This window comes from Platalea leucorodia, assembly GCF_965183815.1.
Source record: "Platalea leucorodia genome assembly, chromosome: 4".
NCBI classification, from domain to species: domain Eukaryota; kingdom Metazoa; phylum Chordata; class Aves; order Pelecaniformes; family Threskiornithidae; genus Platalea; species Platalea leucorodia.
The window spans coordinates 60,537,853-60,554,602 of record NC_138826.1 but is presented as its reverse complement, the minus strand read 5'-3'; the positions used below and the strand labels follow the sequence as shown (position 1 = coordinate 60,554,602).

Genomic DNA, 16,750 nt, shown 5'->3' with positions numbered 1-16,750 from the left:
GTTTTTTCCTTGCCGCTGTGGACGAAGCGAGCTCCCGCTGCGGGCTGCCTCTGCCCTGGGCAGCGCCCGGCGGCGGCCCCTGCTCCTTCCCCCGGCGGCCGCCGCGCCGCCGCCCCCCCGCCGCGACCCAAGGACTACAACTCCCAGAGGCGCCGGCGCCGAGCCCCCTGGCGCCCGTGTCGCGAGCGGTGATTGGTAGAGACGGTCGGCGCCGCATGGAAGGCTGCCTGTGATTGGAGGAGGCGGCGGGCGGCAGGTTGCCTCGCCGTTTAAGTGGTGGAGGGCCCGTTGTGGCGGTTGTTTTGCCGTTGGGGGCCTTGCTCAGAGGAGGGCCGTAAGGCGGCGGCGGCGGCCGTGTGCGGGTGGTGCCAGCTCCCTCCCGTGCTGCCTCGGGAGCTTGTCCCTGGCTTCTTCGGCAGCCCCCCCAGGGGCTTTTCCGCGCGGCTATGGCCGTTCCCAGCGGGGCCTGCACCTAGCTCGTCTTTCCGCCAGCCTCCCGGGGTACCCGGGGCCGCAGGCGGCCGGCTCGAAGCTTCTGTCCCCTACCCGCGGTGAGGCCGGCCCTTCCCATGAGCGCGACGGCCTGCTCTCCGGGGACCTCCCCTCGCTCCAGAAGGTAGTGTGGGGGCTGCCTCCGTCGTCACCCCGCACCGAAGCTGCGCCGCGGGCTCTGCCCCGCAGCTCTTCCCTTTCTGTCCGGTAGCCAGGCTTCACCTAAGGCACTGTTTTGTCCGCTCTTGTACCTGTTGTGCTTCCTTATCCTTACGGCTTTCAATTTCTACTATCCTTTAGTTCAGTAATAAAGTATTCACCTTGTGCCTATGTTACCTGTTTTCTTCTGTTGCTCTTACTTATTTTTCCAAGTGTGTTGTTTAAGGCATTTCTGGGCACAGCTGGTGGGAAAGTTCCTATGTGAAATAGTCATATTATTGCATATTTAATACTTTTCTACAGTGCCAGGAGTTACGGAGCTTGCCATGTTTTCATGGATCTAGGACATTGGGGTTCTGATCTAAGCAGCTTTGGTGAGCTGGCCCATAAAGGTCACCGCTGCCTTGGTGTCACCTGCCAGATCACTTTATGATCAAAGTTCTGGCACTGGCTCCAGATTCAGATTCTGGACTGTGTTTTTGTTAAGCAAATCTTCAGTAAAGAAGCTTTTTAGCTTTAATGCTGTTACTTGTGGTATCAAGTGTTTGTCAGATTAACATAAATAATGAAAAGAACACTTTCCAAGAGAATTTTGAACACTATGTGCAGCTCTATTTGCAAATTTGGTGCTTGTTTGAGCAGGTTCAATGTTCAAATGCAGTAAACATTGCTTAAAAGAAAAATCAGATATGTAATTTCATGTCCATATTCTTGATTTGATTTATGTAATATTGACATGCTTTCCATCTAGTACCTCAACATAAGATTCAAGAACTTGGAAGCTTCTATTTCACTATGAAGGGTGGACAAGCCATGTGGATAAGAACATCAAGTGCACCAGAAAGGGAAGCATGTAGATTCCTAGACCTACACCATAAATTATGGTGGCTGGTGCATCAGCTAACCTGAATTATTGTTGTTATTCAACAGTCTTTCTTTAGAAAGTGTTTTTCTTTCTGGATATCGAGTAGTGATTGTGTCACAGATTATGTCTTCCTGTTTATCTTTCAGCTGCTGCTTCTAATTGCACAACAATGGAGTTTTTGTTCTCTTTGTTCTCTCCTTCTTTTCTTTCTTCCTCTTCCTTTCAGGTTCACCCTCCCCAAACAACCTATGAGACTTTCCTTCTGTAACATTTTTCTTTCTCCCTTTTCCATCAGTTGACCCCATCTCCACAGTATAGTAAGCCTGCGAGCTGTTCTGTATCAAAGCTTTTGGTTCTCCTGAATGCCGTGATCTCCTCTTAATACCCAGAGCACAGACAAGCTAATCTGTCTCTGAAATTGAACCTGTGTTAAAACTGAAAATTTATTTTTAACTGTTTTAGAGTGTTGTTGGTTTGTTTGTTTTTTTTTTTTTTTATTTTATTGTCTGAAGCTTACATGTCATTAGAAACTGTTTCTGTCCAGGCTGGCAACCCCCCATGTCTCATCCAGATACGCTAGTTCTCAGTCTCCGAGTCAGGAGGACTTTACTCCTCTCCCTTCAATCAATGAGCGCTTGGCCTTTCTCCGTCCCTCCCGGGAGCTACTGGAATACTACCGCAAGAAGATTGCTGACTTTGATGAGGAACATGAGGATTTGGTAAAAAGGCTGGAGAGATACAAAGAAACATATGATGAGCAGGTTAGGAAAAGAGTTTTTGAATGATGTATGAATGACGTATCCTTACACAAACTTAATGTTTTTCTTCAATTGAAAACTCAGCACAGGTGATGTTAAGATTTAGCAGTAATGTGGTAGAACTGAGCTAAGAAGAAATAAGTAGATTTCAGGGCTTGATTGTAAAATCTAGCTCTGTCCTCTGTCAAAGCAAACAGAAACATGCCTGTAGGATATTCTTCTATTCTTAAGTTATTATAGTTTGGTTATATCTTCACAGTGGGTTGTTTGTTTCTGTTCTTTTTAAATTAAAGCCTGCGTTCAGATGTTCAATTCCCATGTTTTCCAACTGCTTTCCCTTGTTTCTCATAGTGAAGAATGAGTGCTCTTTTGTCCAAATTTAATAGGCTTTGAGATACGGATATAATTTTTATTTACTGCAATGGAATTCTAAATGCAAATTTACAAGAAACTCCAAAAGCTAAAAATCTTTGCCTTTTAAGAGGAAGGAATCTTACAGAATATCTGTAAGATATTCAGTGCTCTGAGATGCCTTACAGCATACATCTGTCTAGCAGTCATCTTTGTAATTGTGAATGTCCCTTTGGGAATAGAAGGATCGCTTCTGAGGTGACTGAGGTGCCTCCTCAAGTACTGGCCATGCTTGAAGCAGCCTGAAGGCCCTCGAGAAATATGTGGCGTACAAGTTACTTTCACTCAACATATGGGAAAAAGAGGGACAGGTTCCAAAGTAGTGTCTTCTCTCCTATGGGAATGGCTCTTTGAAAGGTTTGCTAGTTTCCACACCAGGTAGAAAAGCATTAGTGAAACAGTAACTAGCCAGATTTCTCACTACTAAACCATATGGATATTTTAATGTTTATTCTTCTGTTAATTTCTTTTAAGAGTAAGTGTTACTATAGAGGCTTTGCTAGGTTTTTGTTGATGTCGGACTCCCCATACCTGTGCCACTCTGCGAGTGCGGAAGTGCAGCCACTGGAAACTGGAGACCCTAGCTTAGGCCTTATTTGACTGTTGTATAGTGACAATGGTTCTCAGGGCTCTGAACTCCCTGTTGAAACGTTTTTTAATAATTTTTCCAATACTGCCCTCATCTGGTCAAATTTTGTAAGAGAATAAAATAATTCACTTGAACTGGCAGTTGTTCTATACCAGCTACAGGCTCAGGGCACAAGCAGTTTGAAGTTGTAAGTGTTGTAATGCTGTGTATCATTTCAAGTACCTCATTCTCTCTACCTAGCACAAATTGCAATGGGAAGTACGTCAGCGAGAAGAGGAGATTGCGGAGTTGCAAAAGGCTTTGAGTGATATGCAAGTCTACCTGTTCCAGGAGAAGGAACATGTCCTTCGTCTTTACTCAGAGAATGACCGTCTGAAAATCAGGTGTGTTGCCTTAGATGGTGGGCTGGGTCACTGGCAGTAGCAATTGCATTATGTTTTAGCTCTCATCCAGATCTGGAATCTTCAGAGAAGCACTCATGCCACGCTTCCCAGGGAGGGCAATGTGAAATCGTGTCCTATGAAATCGTACCAGTCTTGGAGGTGGAATGCAATGTGTTGGGCTGCTAAAAACATGTTTCCACGTATTATTCTTCCTATATCGGTAGTAGAAGGAAGAGCAGAAGTTGAACATAGATCCAGATTTGAATTGTGTGTTACCAGTTTGAATGTGGAGGTTCTGATTTAAGCAGACTGTGGTGGGTTGACCTCGGTTAGACGCCAGGTGCCCACCAAGCTGTTCTATCACTGCCCTCCTCAGCTGGATAGGGGGAGAAAAAAATAAGATGAAAGGCTCATGGGTCGCGATAAGGGCAGGGAGATCACTCACCAATTACTGTAATGAGCAAAACAGACTCAACTTGGGGAAATTAATTTATTACCAATCAAATCAGAGTAGGATAATGAGAAATAAAAACAAATCTTAAAACACCTTCCTCCCCACCCCTCCCTTCTTCCCAGCCTCAACTTCACTCCCAATTTTCTACCTCCTCCCCCTGAGTGGCACAGGGGGACAGGGAAGGGGGTTGTGGTCAGTTCATTACACGTTGTCTCTGCCGCTCCTTCCTCCTCACTCTCTTCCCCTGTTCTAGTGTGGGGTCCCACCCATGGGAGACAGTCCTCCACGAACTTCTCCAGTGTGGGTCCTTTCCATAGGGTGCAGTCCTTCAGGAACAGACTGCTCCAGCGTGGGTCCCCCACAGGGTCACAAGTCCTGCCAGCAAACCTGCTCCAGCGTGGGCTCCTTTGTCTCCATGGGTTCACAGGTCCTGCCAGGAGCCTGCTCCAGTGTGGGCTTCCCATGGGGTCACAGCCTCCTTTGGGCATCCACCTGCTCCGTCGTGGAGTCCTCCAGGGGCTGCAGGTGGATACCTGCTCCACTGTGGACCTCCATGGGCTGCAGGGGGACAGCCTGCCTCACCGTGGTCTTCACCATGGGCTGCAGGGGAATCTCTGCTCTGGTGCCTGGAGCACTTCCTCCCCCTGCTTCTTCACTGACCTTGGTGTTTGCAGAGTTGTTTCTCTCACATATTCTCACTCCTTGCTCTTCCAGCTGCTGCTGTGCAGCAGGTTTTTTTTCCCCTTCTTAAATATGTTATCACAGAGACGCTACTACCACTGTTGCTGATGGACTCAGCCTTGGCCAGCGGTGAGTCTGTCTTGGAGCCGGCTGGCATTGGCTCTGTTGGACATGGGGGAAGCTTCTGGCATCTTCTCATAGAAGCCACCCCTGTAGCCCCCGTGCTACCAAAACTTTGCCACACAAACCCAATACACAGACCTTGCACCTGCCTGGCAAAACTTCCTCCCTCAGCCGTAAAAATACTTAAGCTCAAATAGAAAATACAGACCAAAGCAAATAGTTTCCCCTCGCTCTATGAGATCATGTTGATAGCCACTGCTTTTTAATGCCATTTAGTTGGTGAACTGGAATATAACCTGCTATACCAGACTAGCTGCCAGTGGCAAAGGAGTTCCCAACCTTCTTCAGAACATTTATGGGTGATGATATCAAGTTTTCTGTTAAGTTTTTAAGAACTTAAGTCAAAATGTGTGCTGGTGTGCTTTGGTACTTCTCAAGAGTGTGATGAAAGGTCTGATACAGCCTTAATATAGTTTGTTTTAAAAACAATGGGCACTTACAATCTGTCGAATAAAGTATCTGACAGGATTTCAGGTAGTTCATAACTCTGGAATGCAAATTCTTTACCACCATGTGCTATTGCTGATTCAGCCTATGTAGTATTGTTGTATTTGAAAAGAGGAATGCTCCCCAGTGCCAGTGGAATTGGTGGTGGTGTTCCTATATCGGCAACATCAGTAATGTTTTGGGGAGTTCATTTTTAAAGCAGTATTCTCAAGAACTGCAACAGTTTGGAAAACTTGTAAGCATTAATGAGTAAACTAGAAGGACAGTGTGTCACGAAGTCTTGATGTACTTAAAAATAGCAATGTGCTGATCACTTTCTTCGAATTCCAGGGAATTGGAGGATAGAAAAAAAATTCAACATCTCCTGGCTTTAGTGGGAACAGACAAAGGAGAAGTTACGTATTTTCACAAGGAGCCTCCACATAAGGCAAGTTCCATTTTTCTGTAGAACTTTGCTTTTGATTGTAACATGAAGATCTGTACCGCAGAAGCTGCCCACAGACCAGATCTGTTCCACAGGTAAAAAGTTGCTAAATGAGCCCAAAGTAGGAGGGATCTGTAGCTCTGTAGCAACATCAGGTTTTAGTATAGCTGCTGACAGATAGCTAGGAACAAGCACGCTGGAAGTAGGTCCGTTTAGCATCAGTCCCCTTCTGCCTTCAAAACATACTTCCAGATCAGCCTCCTAAATGTCAGATAGGAGTCTGAAGCCATCTGGCAAATGGTCACTGAGAAGTTGGAGAGAACATCACAAAGAAAAAAAGAAAAAAAGGAAGTGCAGAAAATTACCAGGTGCGGTGTTTGAAGATCAGCTATCTCAGAGTGCCTATCTCTTAGGGCCTCAGTAAAGAGCAAAGCAGTGTTGAGGTTGCTGCAGCAGTTTCCTGGGCAGGAGGCCGCAGAAGAGCCATCCCTTCTAGGCAATATTGTATCGCATATTTCAGAAATAATGTCAAATGATTAAGTGGCAGTGCATATGAAGTGCAGTGTAGTTGAACCTACTTAAGAAAGTCATGAGAAAGAATGATTCAGACAGACTATGATGGAATATAGGATTTATCTTGGAATAAGGTGCAGGAAAAGACTGAAATAGGCAGCATTGTTTGTGCTTGCTCTGCACTGCTCAAGCAGTTCAAAAATCTTGCAGAAGCTTTAAAATTCCCTGATAGAGGGTAGCTCTAAAATTAGGCCTATTGTATAGCATTGACCTCAAGCTAAGCATTGGGATTAAACTTGCTCCCTCATCACCTCCTGTTTTTGTTAAGTGGGTTTCAGTTCAACAGTTGAGTTGTTTCAGTAGTTTTATCAGTTAGCTTTTATCCCAGGCTTGTTCAGTAGCTTGAGTGAATGTGCTGATCAATCAAGCTTCATGTTTCTCTGTCTTGCTAAGGCAAGGAGGAGTATGAAAGAAGGAAATAACGTGATCTTCATCTTCACCTTCCTCTTCTCCTCTCTGTCCCCAAAATGCTCCTTTTCCTGTTGAGGGTGCTGATTTTCATCCTAATGAAGGCAGCAAAGGCAGGATTACTTTCCAGTTGTTTCGGTGAAAAATAGAGGCAGAAATGGCAAAACTCAGCCATGATAAAGGAAACTTTTCAACACGGACATTACACTTGTGAATGTCTTCCTTGTCTTGTGATAAAAGTAAGGTAATGCTATTCTTTTGGATATCTCATTTTACTCTTTAAGGTTTCTTCCTGACCATTGCAACTTTGGAGAAGTCAGATGTTGAGCGCAGATATCTAATCTTGTTTCTATAGGTTACTGTTCTGCAAAGGCCAGCTAAATCCAGAGAGTCACAGGAACAAAATGATACTTCCAGAACAGGTACCACACCAAGCTGATTAACAGCAGCTCAGCTATTGATACTTGTTTCTCTGTATGTTTGTGTCCAGTATACCAAAATAATTCCTGACTGTGAATACTTTGGTATACCTCCATTAAGTTCCCTAGATGTATCCGTGTGCGCGTGCATATACACGCGGTACTCTTGGCTTCCCTTCAAAATCTTTTAAAATAACCTGAGCTGGCTCTCATGTCTGTGATCTGCTCAGCTAAGGAAGAGGCTGGTATGACCGTGAAATGGCTGTTCTGGAACTATGCAGGCACCAACTGGACAGGCACCCTCAGCCACGGCCATTCCAAGGCGTGAGGTTCTGCCTGCATTTAGTGTAGACAGTAGTGTGGGTCTGTATGCCTGCTTACTGATTTTCTCTTTTGAAAGAACTGCCTCTTCCAAATTGACTGAAATCAGCTAACAAGCTCAAAACTCATTCAAGGCTTGATGCTCATGCACCTGTGTCATCTGCCTATTCATTTATTTAAGAAAATGTGTTAAGTTTGCTTTCTGTATATGCCAAGAAAATTAGTAGGTTGCCTAAATATTGTGGTGTGATAGTGTGGGATAAAGGTATGTGATCACCCTAAGTTCTGCAACTCTTTTCTTCCAGCTAGCCCTCCTAGAAGTCCTTGTGACTGTAGCTATGGCAAGCTTTTTCCTGTTCTTGTAGGCCTGCCAGAACATACAATATTTCATGCTTGGAAAGGTACTGCAGGTAGATTGGAAAACCCTTCTCTACTTCTGTTAAATTTCTGCAATAGGGACCAAGAGGAGCACTTCAAAACCAGCAGCAAAAGGAGAGAAACCAGAAAGTCCTGAGAGATATCAGAGAGATAATCAAACACTTCTACTTCAGGTAAAAACATTTGCTAACTGATGGACATAATTCCTGGCTGTCCAGGAAATTAAGATAGACAAATATGCTGCCTGCTTAGATAAGATGTAGACATACCAATTTTATCAGTCCCCACATCTTACTGTGGATTCCCACTTTCTATCAGTTTGCTTAGCTGTTCCTTTGCGATGAATGTAGGCTTAGATTTGAGAACTTGGGTCTGATTCTGGAAGCTTTACATAAGCAGATGCTCCAGTAATGTCAACTGGAATGTGTTGCCCTTAAATATAGAATGTGTAATTGATGTTATCTCCCATAATTTGATTGTGGCTATGAATTTACATTAAACCCACAGAAGATCTGCAGGGTTGGGTATTTTGTGGAAGTCTGACAAAAACAATGTGTCTGGGACGGAATTAGGCAGCCCGATAAGATGTGGTAGTACAATGAAATGTTCCCTTTGCTAGATGTCAGTGAAAGATAGGGTGTAGATAGCATGACAGAATGGAAGATAAAATGTACAGAATCATGAACTGGGGAAGATACCAGAAGCTGTATGTAAGGCATGAGGAAGGATGAGTCAAGAAAAGCAAATTAAAGAGCAAACTTGTACAGCAGATAGATTTGATTTTTTTGTTTGTTTGTTTGTGGTTTTTTTTTTTGTTCAAGGGCAGTGGTGACTGACCTAGTGGCCAGTGAGCTGTCAAACAACGTTTATTCTGGACCAAAAGCATCATACAAAATTGTCGTAAAAATAAGCGATCTGAATACACGCCAAGTTTTTTCAGATAGTTTCTTACACATAGGCCAGACGCACATTTTTCAATTACTTGTTCCAATTTGTGTCCCTGACTACCTGCCCTAGATCAGGATTCTTTGCATCCCTCTCCTTCACTCATTATCTTGTTTACATTTAGTAATTCATTCTGGTTGAGTAATTTCTTTTGTTCAAGATATATGGACTTGCTGCCTTCCTAGAGTTTAGGTATTTTTATATCACCACGTCATTGGAAGATGGTAGCATAGGGACAGAAGTGTCTACGTATTCCACAGGATTTGTGACATCCTGTGTGCAATTTAAATCTTCCCAGTATCTTCGATCTATTGTTGCTGCTTATAATATGCCTGTCTTGCCTATAGCATGATTTTTTTCTTAAAATGTTTTAGTTGTTTGAAATACTTTGCATTAAAACAAAAATAAAAAATTGAGAAATTAGGTGTTATTGGGTAGAGTCTTTGATCTGAATCTTGGAATTTAAGAGACTTGCAAGGATGGGAGCAGAGCTTCTATGAGGTCTTATTCAGTAATGTCTTTGTTTGCTTATTCAGGTGGAGGCCCTGCAAGCTCAGATAGAAGAACAGACACGATTATCCAAGGAACAGGTTGAGGCACTACTAGAGGACAGGCGGATTCACATGGAGGAAGCCCAGGTCCAACATGAGAGGGACCAGGACAAGATCAAAACTATAACAGATAAGTGAGTGTGAGAGAATGACCGTGATGTAGTCATGAGATGAGAAGAGAGGGGAACAACAGAAATATTTTGGCTTTCAGCATGTTGCTTCCTGCAGCAGGCAGAAAAGCAAATTATGCAGCCATCTGTTTGGTAGTGTGTGTGGAAGAAGATGAATGGAGTAATCTATATGTTAAAAATCCTATTTCACATTGGAAGAATATAATTTCTTTCATTAGATGAGAAGAGCTAATATCTTTAGGAAAGCACCTATCTTTTTCTTCCAACTTGTGATGATGACTGAGGAAATAAAGGTAGGAACTAGGAAAGAAGTTAATTAACTCCACTGGGATCCCTTTTTACAGACTCCATAAGACCCAAAATCTCTTATATGAGAGCACTCGTGACTTTCTCCAGCTCAAGTTTGATGCCCGAGCCAATGAGAAAGCATGGATGGCAGAGAAGGACAGTCTGTTGAGGAAACTTGACAAAGGTCTGGATCAGCTTATTATCAGCAGGGAGCCAGGAAGAGAGAAGAAGCAGAGAGATACCAAGAAGATGCTTCGAGCAGATGATGGAACTTGGAAACTCCACAGCAGAGAAATAAAGGTGATTTTTTTGTCCTAGGTAGAGGGTCTTAAACAGTTTTTTACTAGAAAATTGCAAGCATCTGGGTTTTGCCAAGACAGGCAGCAGCTAGCAGCTCTTTCAAAGCTGTACTGGCTTGCCATAAGTTATGTTATTGTTGTCACTAATGTAAAAAAAAAAAACCTCTCCTGCCTCAAAATCAGCATTGCTTGCAAATTTCAGATAAAATGTATAGTTAGGATTTATGGTAGCACTTCACTGTCAGTTTCTTTTATGCCCAGAACAAATCCCTACCTCTGCAAGCCATGTGATATGTGGGCCCACAGTTCTTAACCTGCTTGTCGTACATGCCTTTCTTTTCGTGCAAATGCCCTCAGCTAATGGACTTAGAATGCAGCATCTGTGTCTTCCTTGCTGCTGTCGGGGGAGATTAAGTCCTTTCAGTTGATGTCCCCAGCTCTTCTACAGTAGTCAGGATTTTTCTTCCACTTCTAGTATACTTCCAGGGAGAAGCTGGGAGATGGGAAGTGGGTAAACAGGCAATAAGGAATTGGAAAGTAAACAGGCAATAAGGAATTGGAAAGTAAACAGGCAATAGGGAATTGTTTTCATCTACCACTGAACGCAGATGCTTCTGAAATGCGGTACTGGGAAAGCAACTGTGAAAAGGGGAATTACAACATTAGTTGAATATTATTTTTAAGGGGAAGAGGAGAGAGTTCTTTAACTGATCATGAGCAGTCATGCAGAACTAATGAAAAGGTTTTGGTAATGGAAGTGGTGTCAGAATATTGTCCTTACCTAGTTATTTCATTAGCTGTATCTCCAGTTGTTAATTTTTATTTTCCTGTCATATTGTCAATTTATCACACTTGCTTTTCCAGAGCAGGCGAAATTATATGAGCACTGGCTTTTGAGTTGATCCTTTCTGTTCCTCCTATGCCCTAGTCACTGCAAGAACAGCTAATGCAGGAGCAGCGCCTATCAAACATGTATAGAGAGCAGTGTGTCACCCTGGAAGGTGAGCTGGCTAGGATTCGTGAGGAGGGAGATGCTGGCAGAGAACTCTTTAAGGTAATTAGTCTGTAATCATCCGCTAGCTATGTGATGATCTTGCAGCCTTTCTTTTGTATACCCTATTGAGTTTTCATCTCCATAGGAACGCTCAGAAAAGATGGGGAAGCGCCTGAAGCTGATGACTCAGCGATATGAGGCCTTGGAAAAACGTCGTAATATGGAAGTGGAAGGCTTCAAGAATGACATTAAACAGCTTCGGCAGGAGCTGAAAGATGTAGAGAAGCAGCTTTTTAAGGTAATAGCTAAGCATTTCTGAGGCAGACTATTATGGGCTTACCCTATAGAGGTGTACTGTAAGTATTTAAATGCAATATTTCCCCTAGAGTTAAGGAAATAATTTATTTCCTAAGTGCTCCTTTAGATATTAATATTTGACAAAACTTGCCCTCTTACGTGTTTTATGAAGTAAAAAAGATTTGTCTGTGCTAATCAGTCAGGCATCAAGCTTGCCAGGAACTGCCTTGGTTATACATTAGCTGTGTATTTTTGTTGCAACTCTGGAAGTTCTTACCTGATACCTGTAGCTCACTTAGCTGTCTTAAAATTGCAAGGCAGTAGTTTGTTTCAGAAGTATATCCTGCAAAGAAAATAATGATTTGTTTTCTTTCTGGCGGCCATAGTGTTTGGTTTTGTTCCAGTAAGAGGTAGATCACTCACTTAAGTATTGTGAATATTCTATTTATTCCTTTGTTAATATCTCCTTTGTAACTCTGCAAAAATCACTGCAGAAACAATGGCTGGAATTTGAAGCTGTGTCCTCTGTAGTTGCTTCCAGATGTATAGATGAACATCAGAACAGCTTAGAAGGGAAGCCACAGCCTTGATCTTGCTTGGAGTTTATGATCAGATATTTATTAAGATATGCTTGAGAGGATGATCTAGGCATAGCTTTCATCCAACTCTTTCAGGAGTCTGACAGTGCCACCGATTCACTTGTTTTCTGTACTTTTGGTGCACAGTACAGTTTACTTAGACTAACTCATTTGTCTTCACTAAAGGCCTCGGGTTTTTTTTTTTTTATTTTTTGTTGGGCTGTAGGTTTTTAAACTTTATTCTTTAAGGACTAAACAGCATATGTGAATGGGGGAAAAATTGCCTATGATACCTTTCTACAGACCTGTATGTTTTCTAACTGCGGGTGTGCTCTTAATTGTATTCTTAATTTCTTTACACTTCTAACCACAAGAGGGCAGAGGAACAAAATACTTGCTAGAAGTCTCCGGAGTGATTTTTAAATCGTTCTCATCAGTTGAGGTCAAAATGACTACAGACGACTACATTTCCCGATTTGCATGTTAAAATCTTTGACCAAGAATTACACGATGACAATGAGACACCCTAAAGGGTCGAGAGAAAAGAGGGCTTTGAGAGCAGCTTCCAAGGCTGTGCTGCTCTGCTGTTGAAAGTGACGGGGCTGGCATGCTGGCCAGTTCCAGGGTGACAGGAAATGGCAGCCCTGGCTAGCTTGCCATCAGGAATTCTGATTATCCCGCAGCCTTCGTTCAGCTCAGTGTGGGCCATGTGGCGTGGCCTGAGATTAGACGTTGTACTTGAACTGCTCTTCAATCATACGCAGTTCAGAAGGCAGCAGGTTGGCCACAGCAGTGAAACCACCTCTAGTTCTAGTAGCAAAAGATGACAAAATGTCATCATATCAGGTGAGGTACTTAGAACTAGATAGAAGTTAGTTAATAAATATTTTAACTTGCCTCTTTTTGTGGGTCTCTAAATAATACGGGAATTAGAAAGAAGTCAACAGGTTATGGGTAAACTTGATCATATTCTATCCAGATTTCTTCCTTGCCAGTAATATAACACCACAATGTATGAAAGCTTTGTTCTTTATTTTTGCTTCTGGAGCACCTTTCTATTGTTGATATGCATTAGTCTAGTGATATTAGCTTAAGTATCCTCTTTGCTAGGTACAAAGGGTCTCCTTTAGAGTTCTCTCCCTCATATCCTCATTGTAATACTCTCTAAATTGTATTCTGTACAGCTTTGTTTTTCTTAATCTGTTTTTCTTTGGCTTTTTAGGTGACTCTGAATATTGGACCAGACCAGGATCTTGCAATTCTACATGAGATCCGCCAAGGAAACAGACTAACCCGTAAAATTCAAGGAGAACTAAAAAACTTAAAAGCAAAAATCTATGGCTTAGAGAATGAACTACGGATCTGCTGAGGCTGAGGTATTAGCTGGCATCCTAGTTTTAGGAATGGGACGTTGCTAGGCTGGAATAGTCCTGTGTGAGAGCAGCTCCTGCCTGGCTGTTTCCTGGCATCCAGTGACAGAAGGCTTCAGGAAATCTGCAGTTAATGTCATAACACTCTACATGAGCCACTCCTAATGTGCCAGATTATATTGCTGTTTCAGCTGAGAGATGGCACCTGATAAGACTGACATAGAAAGTACACGATGACTGATGTATCAGGAATATGCTTATGACTTCATCTTACCTCCACATCTGTATAGGGGTCAGTGTATACTGGCCTTCACCTTTCTTTGGAGCATATTATAAACCACGTATATGGTTATAATGACATTAATAATCATGGAAGGATCTCCTTCAAGATTTGAATTGCTTGACTGACCTTTTCCTATGTGAGAAGCATCTTTTAAAATGGTTTAAATGGTTGTTGTTTTGATGCTTAGGCACTTCAGGATGTAACTGGAAATTTTCTTTGAAAAAGACCACGTATAGAAATTATGTACCAAAGTGTATTATATCCGACTCTCCCCTTGACAGTATAACTACTTTAAAACGGCTTCCCTTTGCTTGGTTCTAACCTAACTCAGACAAACCTGACTGATTTAATATGGTGGAAAAAGATAGCCTGTTACAGAACTCATGTGCAAGAACCAGCAACATCTACACTTGTTTTGAATGTTTGGGGTGGAGGGAAGTACTACACTATCGAGTGTCATCTTCTTGTCCCCTTCCTTTCTATCTTAACACACAGAAGCAGCCCATAATAAAAGGCATCTAGTATCTTCCTTATCCGCCATATCATCTGTCTTTGTAGCTTTAAACAAAATCATGGTTATGTACCAACAAATCATGGTCAACTTTTACTACAGCAGTTGTTGCTACTGAACTGTAACTGAAACTGGGGTGGAAGAGCAGGTGCCTAGTTGCTACATGATAAATACAACTCCAGGTATGTGATGTTTATCTTCATACCAGACATCAGGACATCACAATTCTAGAAAACAGATGAAATCATGAAAAGGGTTACAACATGGCTTCAGCCCAGTTTATAATTGTAGGTATTCATGCTTTTACTGTAGCATCAGCAAATCTTGTCCACCTTGTAGACTGAGAGCAGATCTGTATAGGAAAAGGGATTTCAGTGCCTCTATTTCCTACTGTACCTTTCCTACCTTGTTAAATGCAACAGAAGCAGAATGTCTTTCTGGAGTATACCCCTATAGCCTACCAGCACGTCCTTTCCTGTTGAAAAGAACTTAGTGTGTGAAAGCAGGCAGTTTCTTTTGGACGTGGTAATGGCCGTGGAGATCCTCATTCAGTGTTTGGGAGAGGTAGATATGCAAAAGATGTTTTTGTGCTGTCACGATTTGGAGAAAGAATTGTTTTTATAGCACCACCTAAAGCAACGCAGGAGGGGAAATTCCCTTAAGAAGTCAAGGCCCACCTCAGTTGTGCATCCGTTTTGTGACAAGCTTGCTGTCCCTCATGGTCCTGTACTGTGGCTTTTATTTTGTGTGTGTTCTTGAGGTCAAATTCGTCACAAACAGACTTTAGTGTGGGTGGCGGAGAGTCTGTACCTAGATGCTCAACTACTACTACAACTTAAAGAGGCTGTTTTAAAGTATGTTGCACTGATTAGTTTAGCTGAAAATGCTGAATTGTTCAGAAACTGATTCATGAACAACTTGGGTGCTGATGCTATGTGGACAGTTGAGGAAGGTTATTAAATAATGCTATCCATCGTTTAGTCTCACTCTTAGTGAACTGGTACTTTCTCAAATAAGTCTAGCTAATTAAAGTGAGTTTGTATGTGAAATAACATGCTACTGGTTTGAAGATAAGGTATCAAAGTTACCACAGTTAAAATTGCTACGTAATGAAGTATTAGCCACTTATTCAGCAGGATCTATCTACTTAAATTCAGCTGATGGGAAGCTAGCAAAAAGGTCTCTTGAACCTATAGAAATAAATGGGTTTCTGTTTATTTTCAACTCTTCCAAGCTAAAGAATTGCCTATGAAATTACATTGTCCTCACTTGAAAGCCATGAAGCATGTCTGGATAAAGACTGTAGGCTTTGACATTCAGGTTTGTAAGATTGGGAGGACGTATTGGGGGAAGAAGGATGTAAATGTTTAATTTCCTGTCTTCCTTGCCAGTATTCCTTACTACTTGAAAGACTGAACAGAATAAAATTACAACATTCCTAATATATCTGCTGGTGTGTCAAAATCAAAGTGCGGCTTGAACTTTATTCTTAATTTGTCACTTGTCTATGAACCCTTCCTGTTCAAGGGGGTGGTGATGGGCAAAATTATGGTAGTGCTGATCTGTAAATCCATTTTATTTGGAAGCTTGAATATTTGTCCAAGGGCAGGAAGTGCAAGGTATTGTCCATGCTCTTTCTGTGTGACATCATGCGATCATGTGAAATGTTGCTTTATGTTGGCAAATGTGGACCTTCAAGCCAAGAACTGCTTTAAAAAGCCAAGTGCTTTCTACCACTGACAACTACCCTTTAAGATGTCAGTAAAGAGCTATTGGTATTTCCAAAAGGGTTTCCTGGGAAAGGTTCCAAGACCTATATTAGTCAATTTTCTTCCACAATTTTTGGGTAGAAAACAAAAAACCGGCATTTACTCCCAAGACTGATTAGCTTTCTTTGCTAATTAAAAGTAGTAATGTGTGACTTGTATCATTTCAATACAACCAAATGCCAGGTTATGTATGTAGGAGCACAGAATTTGAAAGGTCTCCAAAACGGCTCATTCTAGGAATACGGAGACTATCCTACAGAGGATTAAAGGTTATAACTGTTCTTTTTGTGAGCCAAGATACAAAAATGTTTCTTGCCTAAATGGGAGAAAAATGAGCAGCAGGGAAAAACTTCATGGTTGTGTAGCCTTATTTAGGTAAGGAAGGATTGCATAGATTTCAGAAAGGATGTTGAAATATTGGGTAAGGCACAGAACCACTGATGATTCAGCAGAAGAGAAAAGGTTGTGCAAGACTGTATTACATTAAGAAGACTGATTAACATACATGTATCTTGAAGATGAAAAACTACCAAAGGCCTCTCTACCCCAGCAGAGAAAGGTTGAGCAAGAACCAGTAGCCTGAACCTGACGTTAATTAAAAAAAAAAAAAAAGCACACGTTTTTAACAGGAAGATTGTGCTTTTTCCCTCATTATAACAAACTATTTGTGAAGGTAACAAATTCTCCATCTCTGTCTTCAAATCAAAAAATGATTGCACCTCTGGAGAAGGTAGCTTGTTTTAATAAGTTACTGGGTTTGACCCATTAGAACTTAATGAAATATAATGA

The 16,750-nt window shown here is 42.1% G+C and overlaps 1 protein-coding gene across 1 annotated transcript; it reads left to right on the top strand.

The window, feature by feature from the left end:
* The first annotated feature begins 318 nt into the window (after positions 1-318).
* Positions 319-15,344, top strand: CCDC77 (coiled-coil domain containing 77). Its single transcript, XM_082311175.1, has 11 exons — positions 319-616; positions 2,061-2,277; positions 3,515-3,657; positions 5,753-5,849; positions 7,183-7,249; positions 8,024-8,118; positions 9,427-9,575; positions 9,917-10,160; positions 11,088-11,213; positions 11,299-11,451; positions 13,251-15,344. The coding sequence occupies exons 1-11, from the start codon at positions 570-572 to the stop codon at positions 13,395-13,397; spliced, it is 1,485 nt and encodes a 494-aa protein (XP_082167301.1). The 5' UTR covers positions 319-569; the 3' UTR covers positions 13,398-15,344.
* The last annotated feature ends 1,406 nt before the right edge of the window (positions 15,345-16,750 follow it).

Coding starts and splice junctions, on each gene's coding strand:
- CCDC77 (XM_082311175.1), top strand. CDS start 570: ATGAGCGCGACGGCCTGCTCTCCGGGGACCTCCCCTCGCTCCAGAAG. Junction 3,658..5,752: donor AATGACCGTCTGAAAATCAG/GTGTGTTGCCTT, acceptor TTCGAATTCCAG/GGAATTGGAGGATAGAAAAA. Junction 8,119..9,426: donor ATCAAACACTTCTACTTCAG/GTAAAAACATTT, acceptor TTGCTTATTCAG/GTGGAGGCCCTGCAAGCTCA.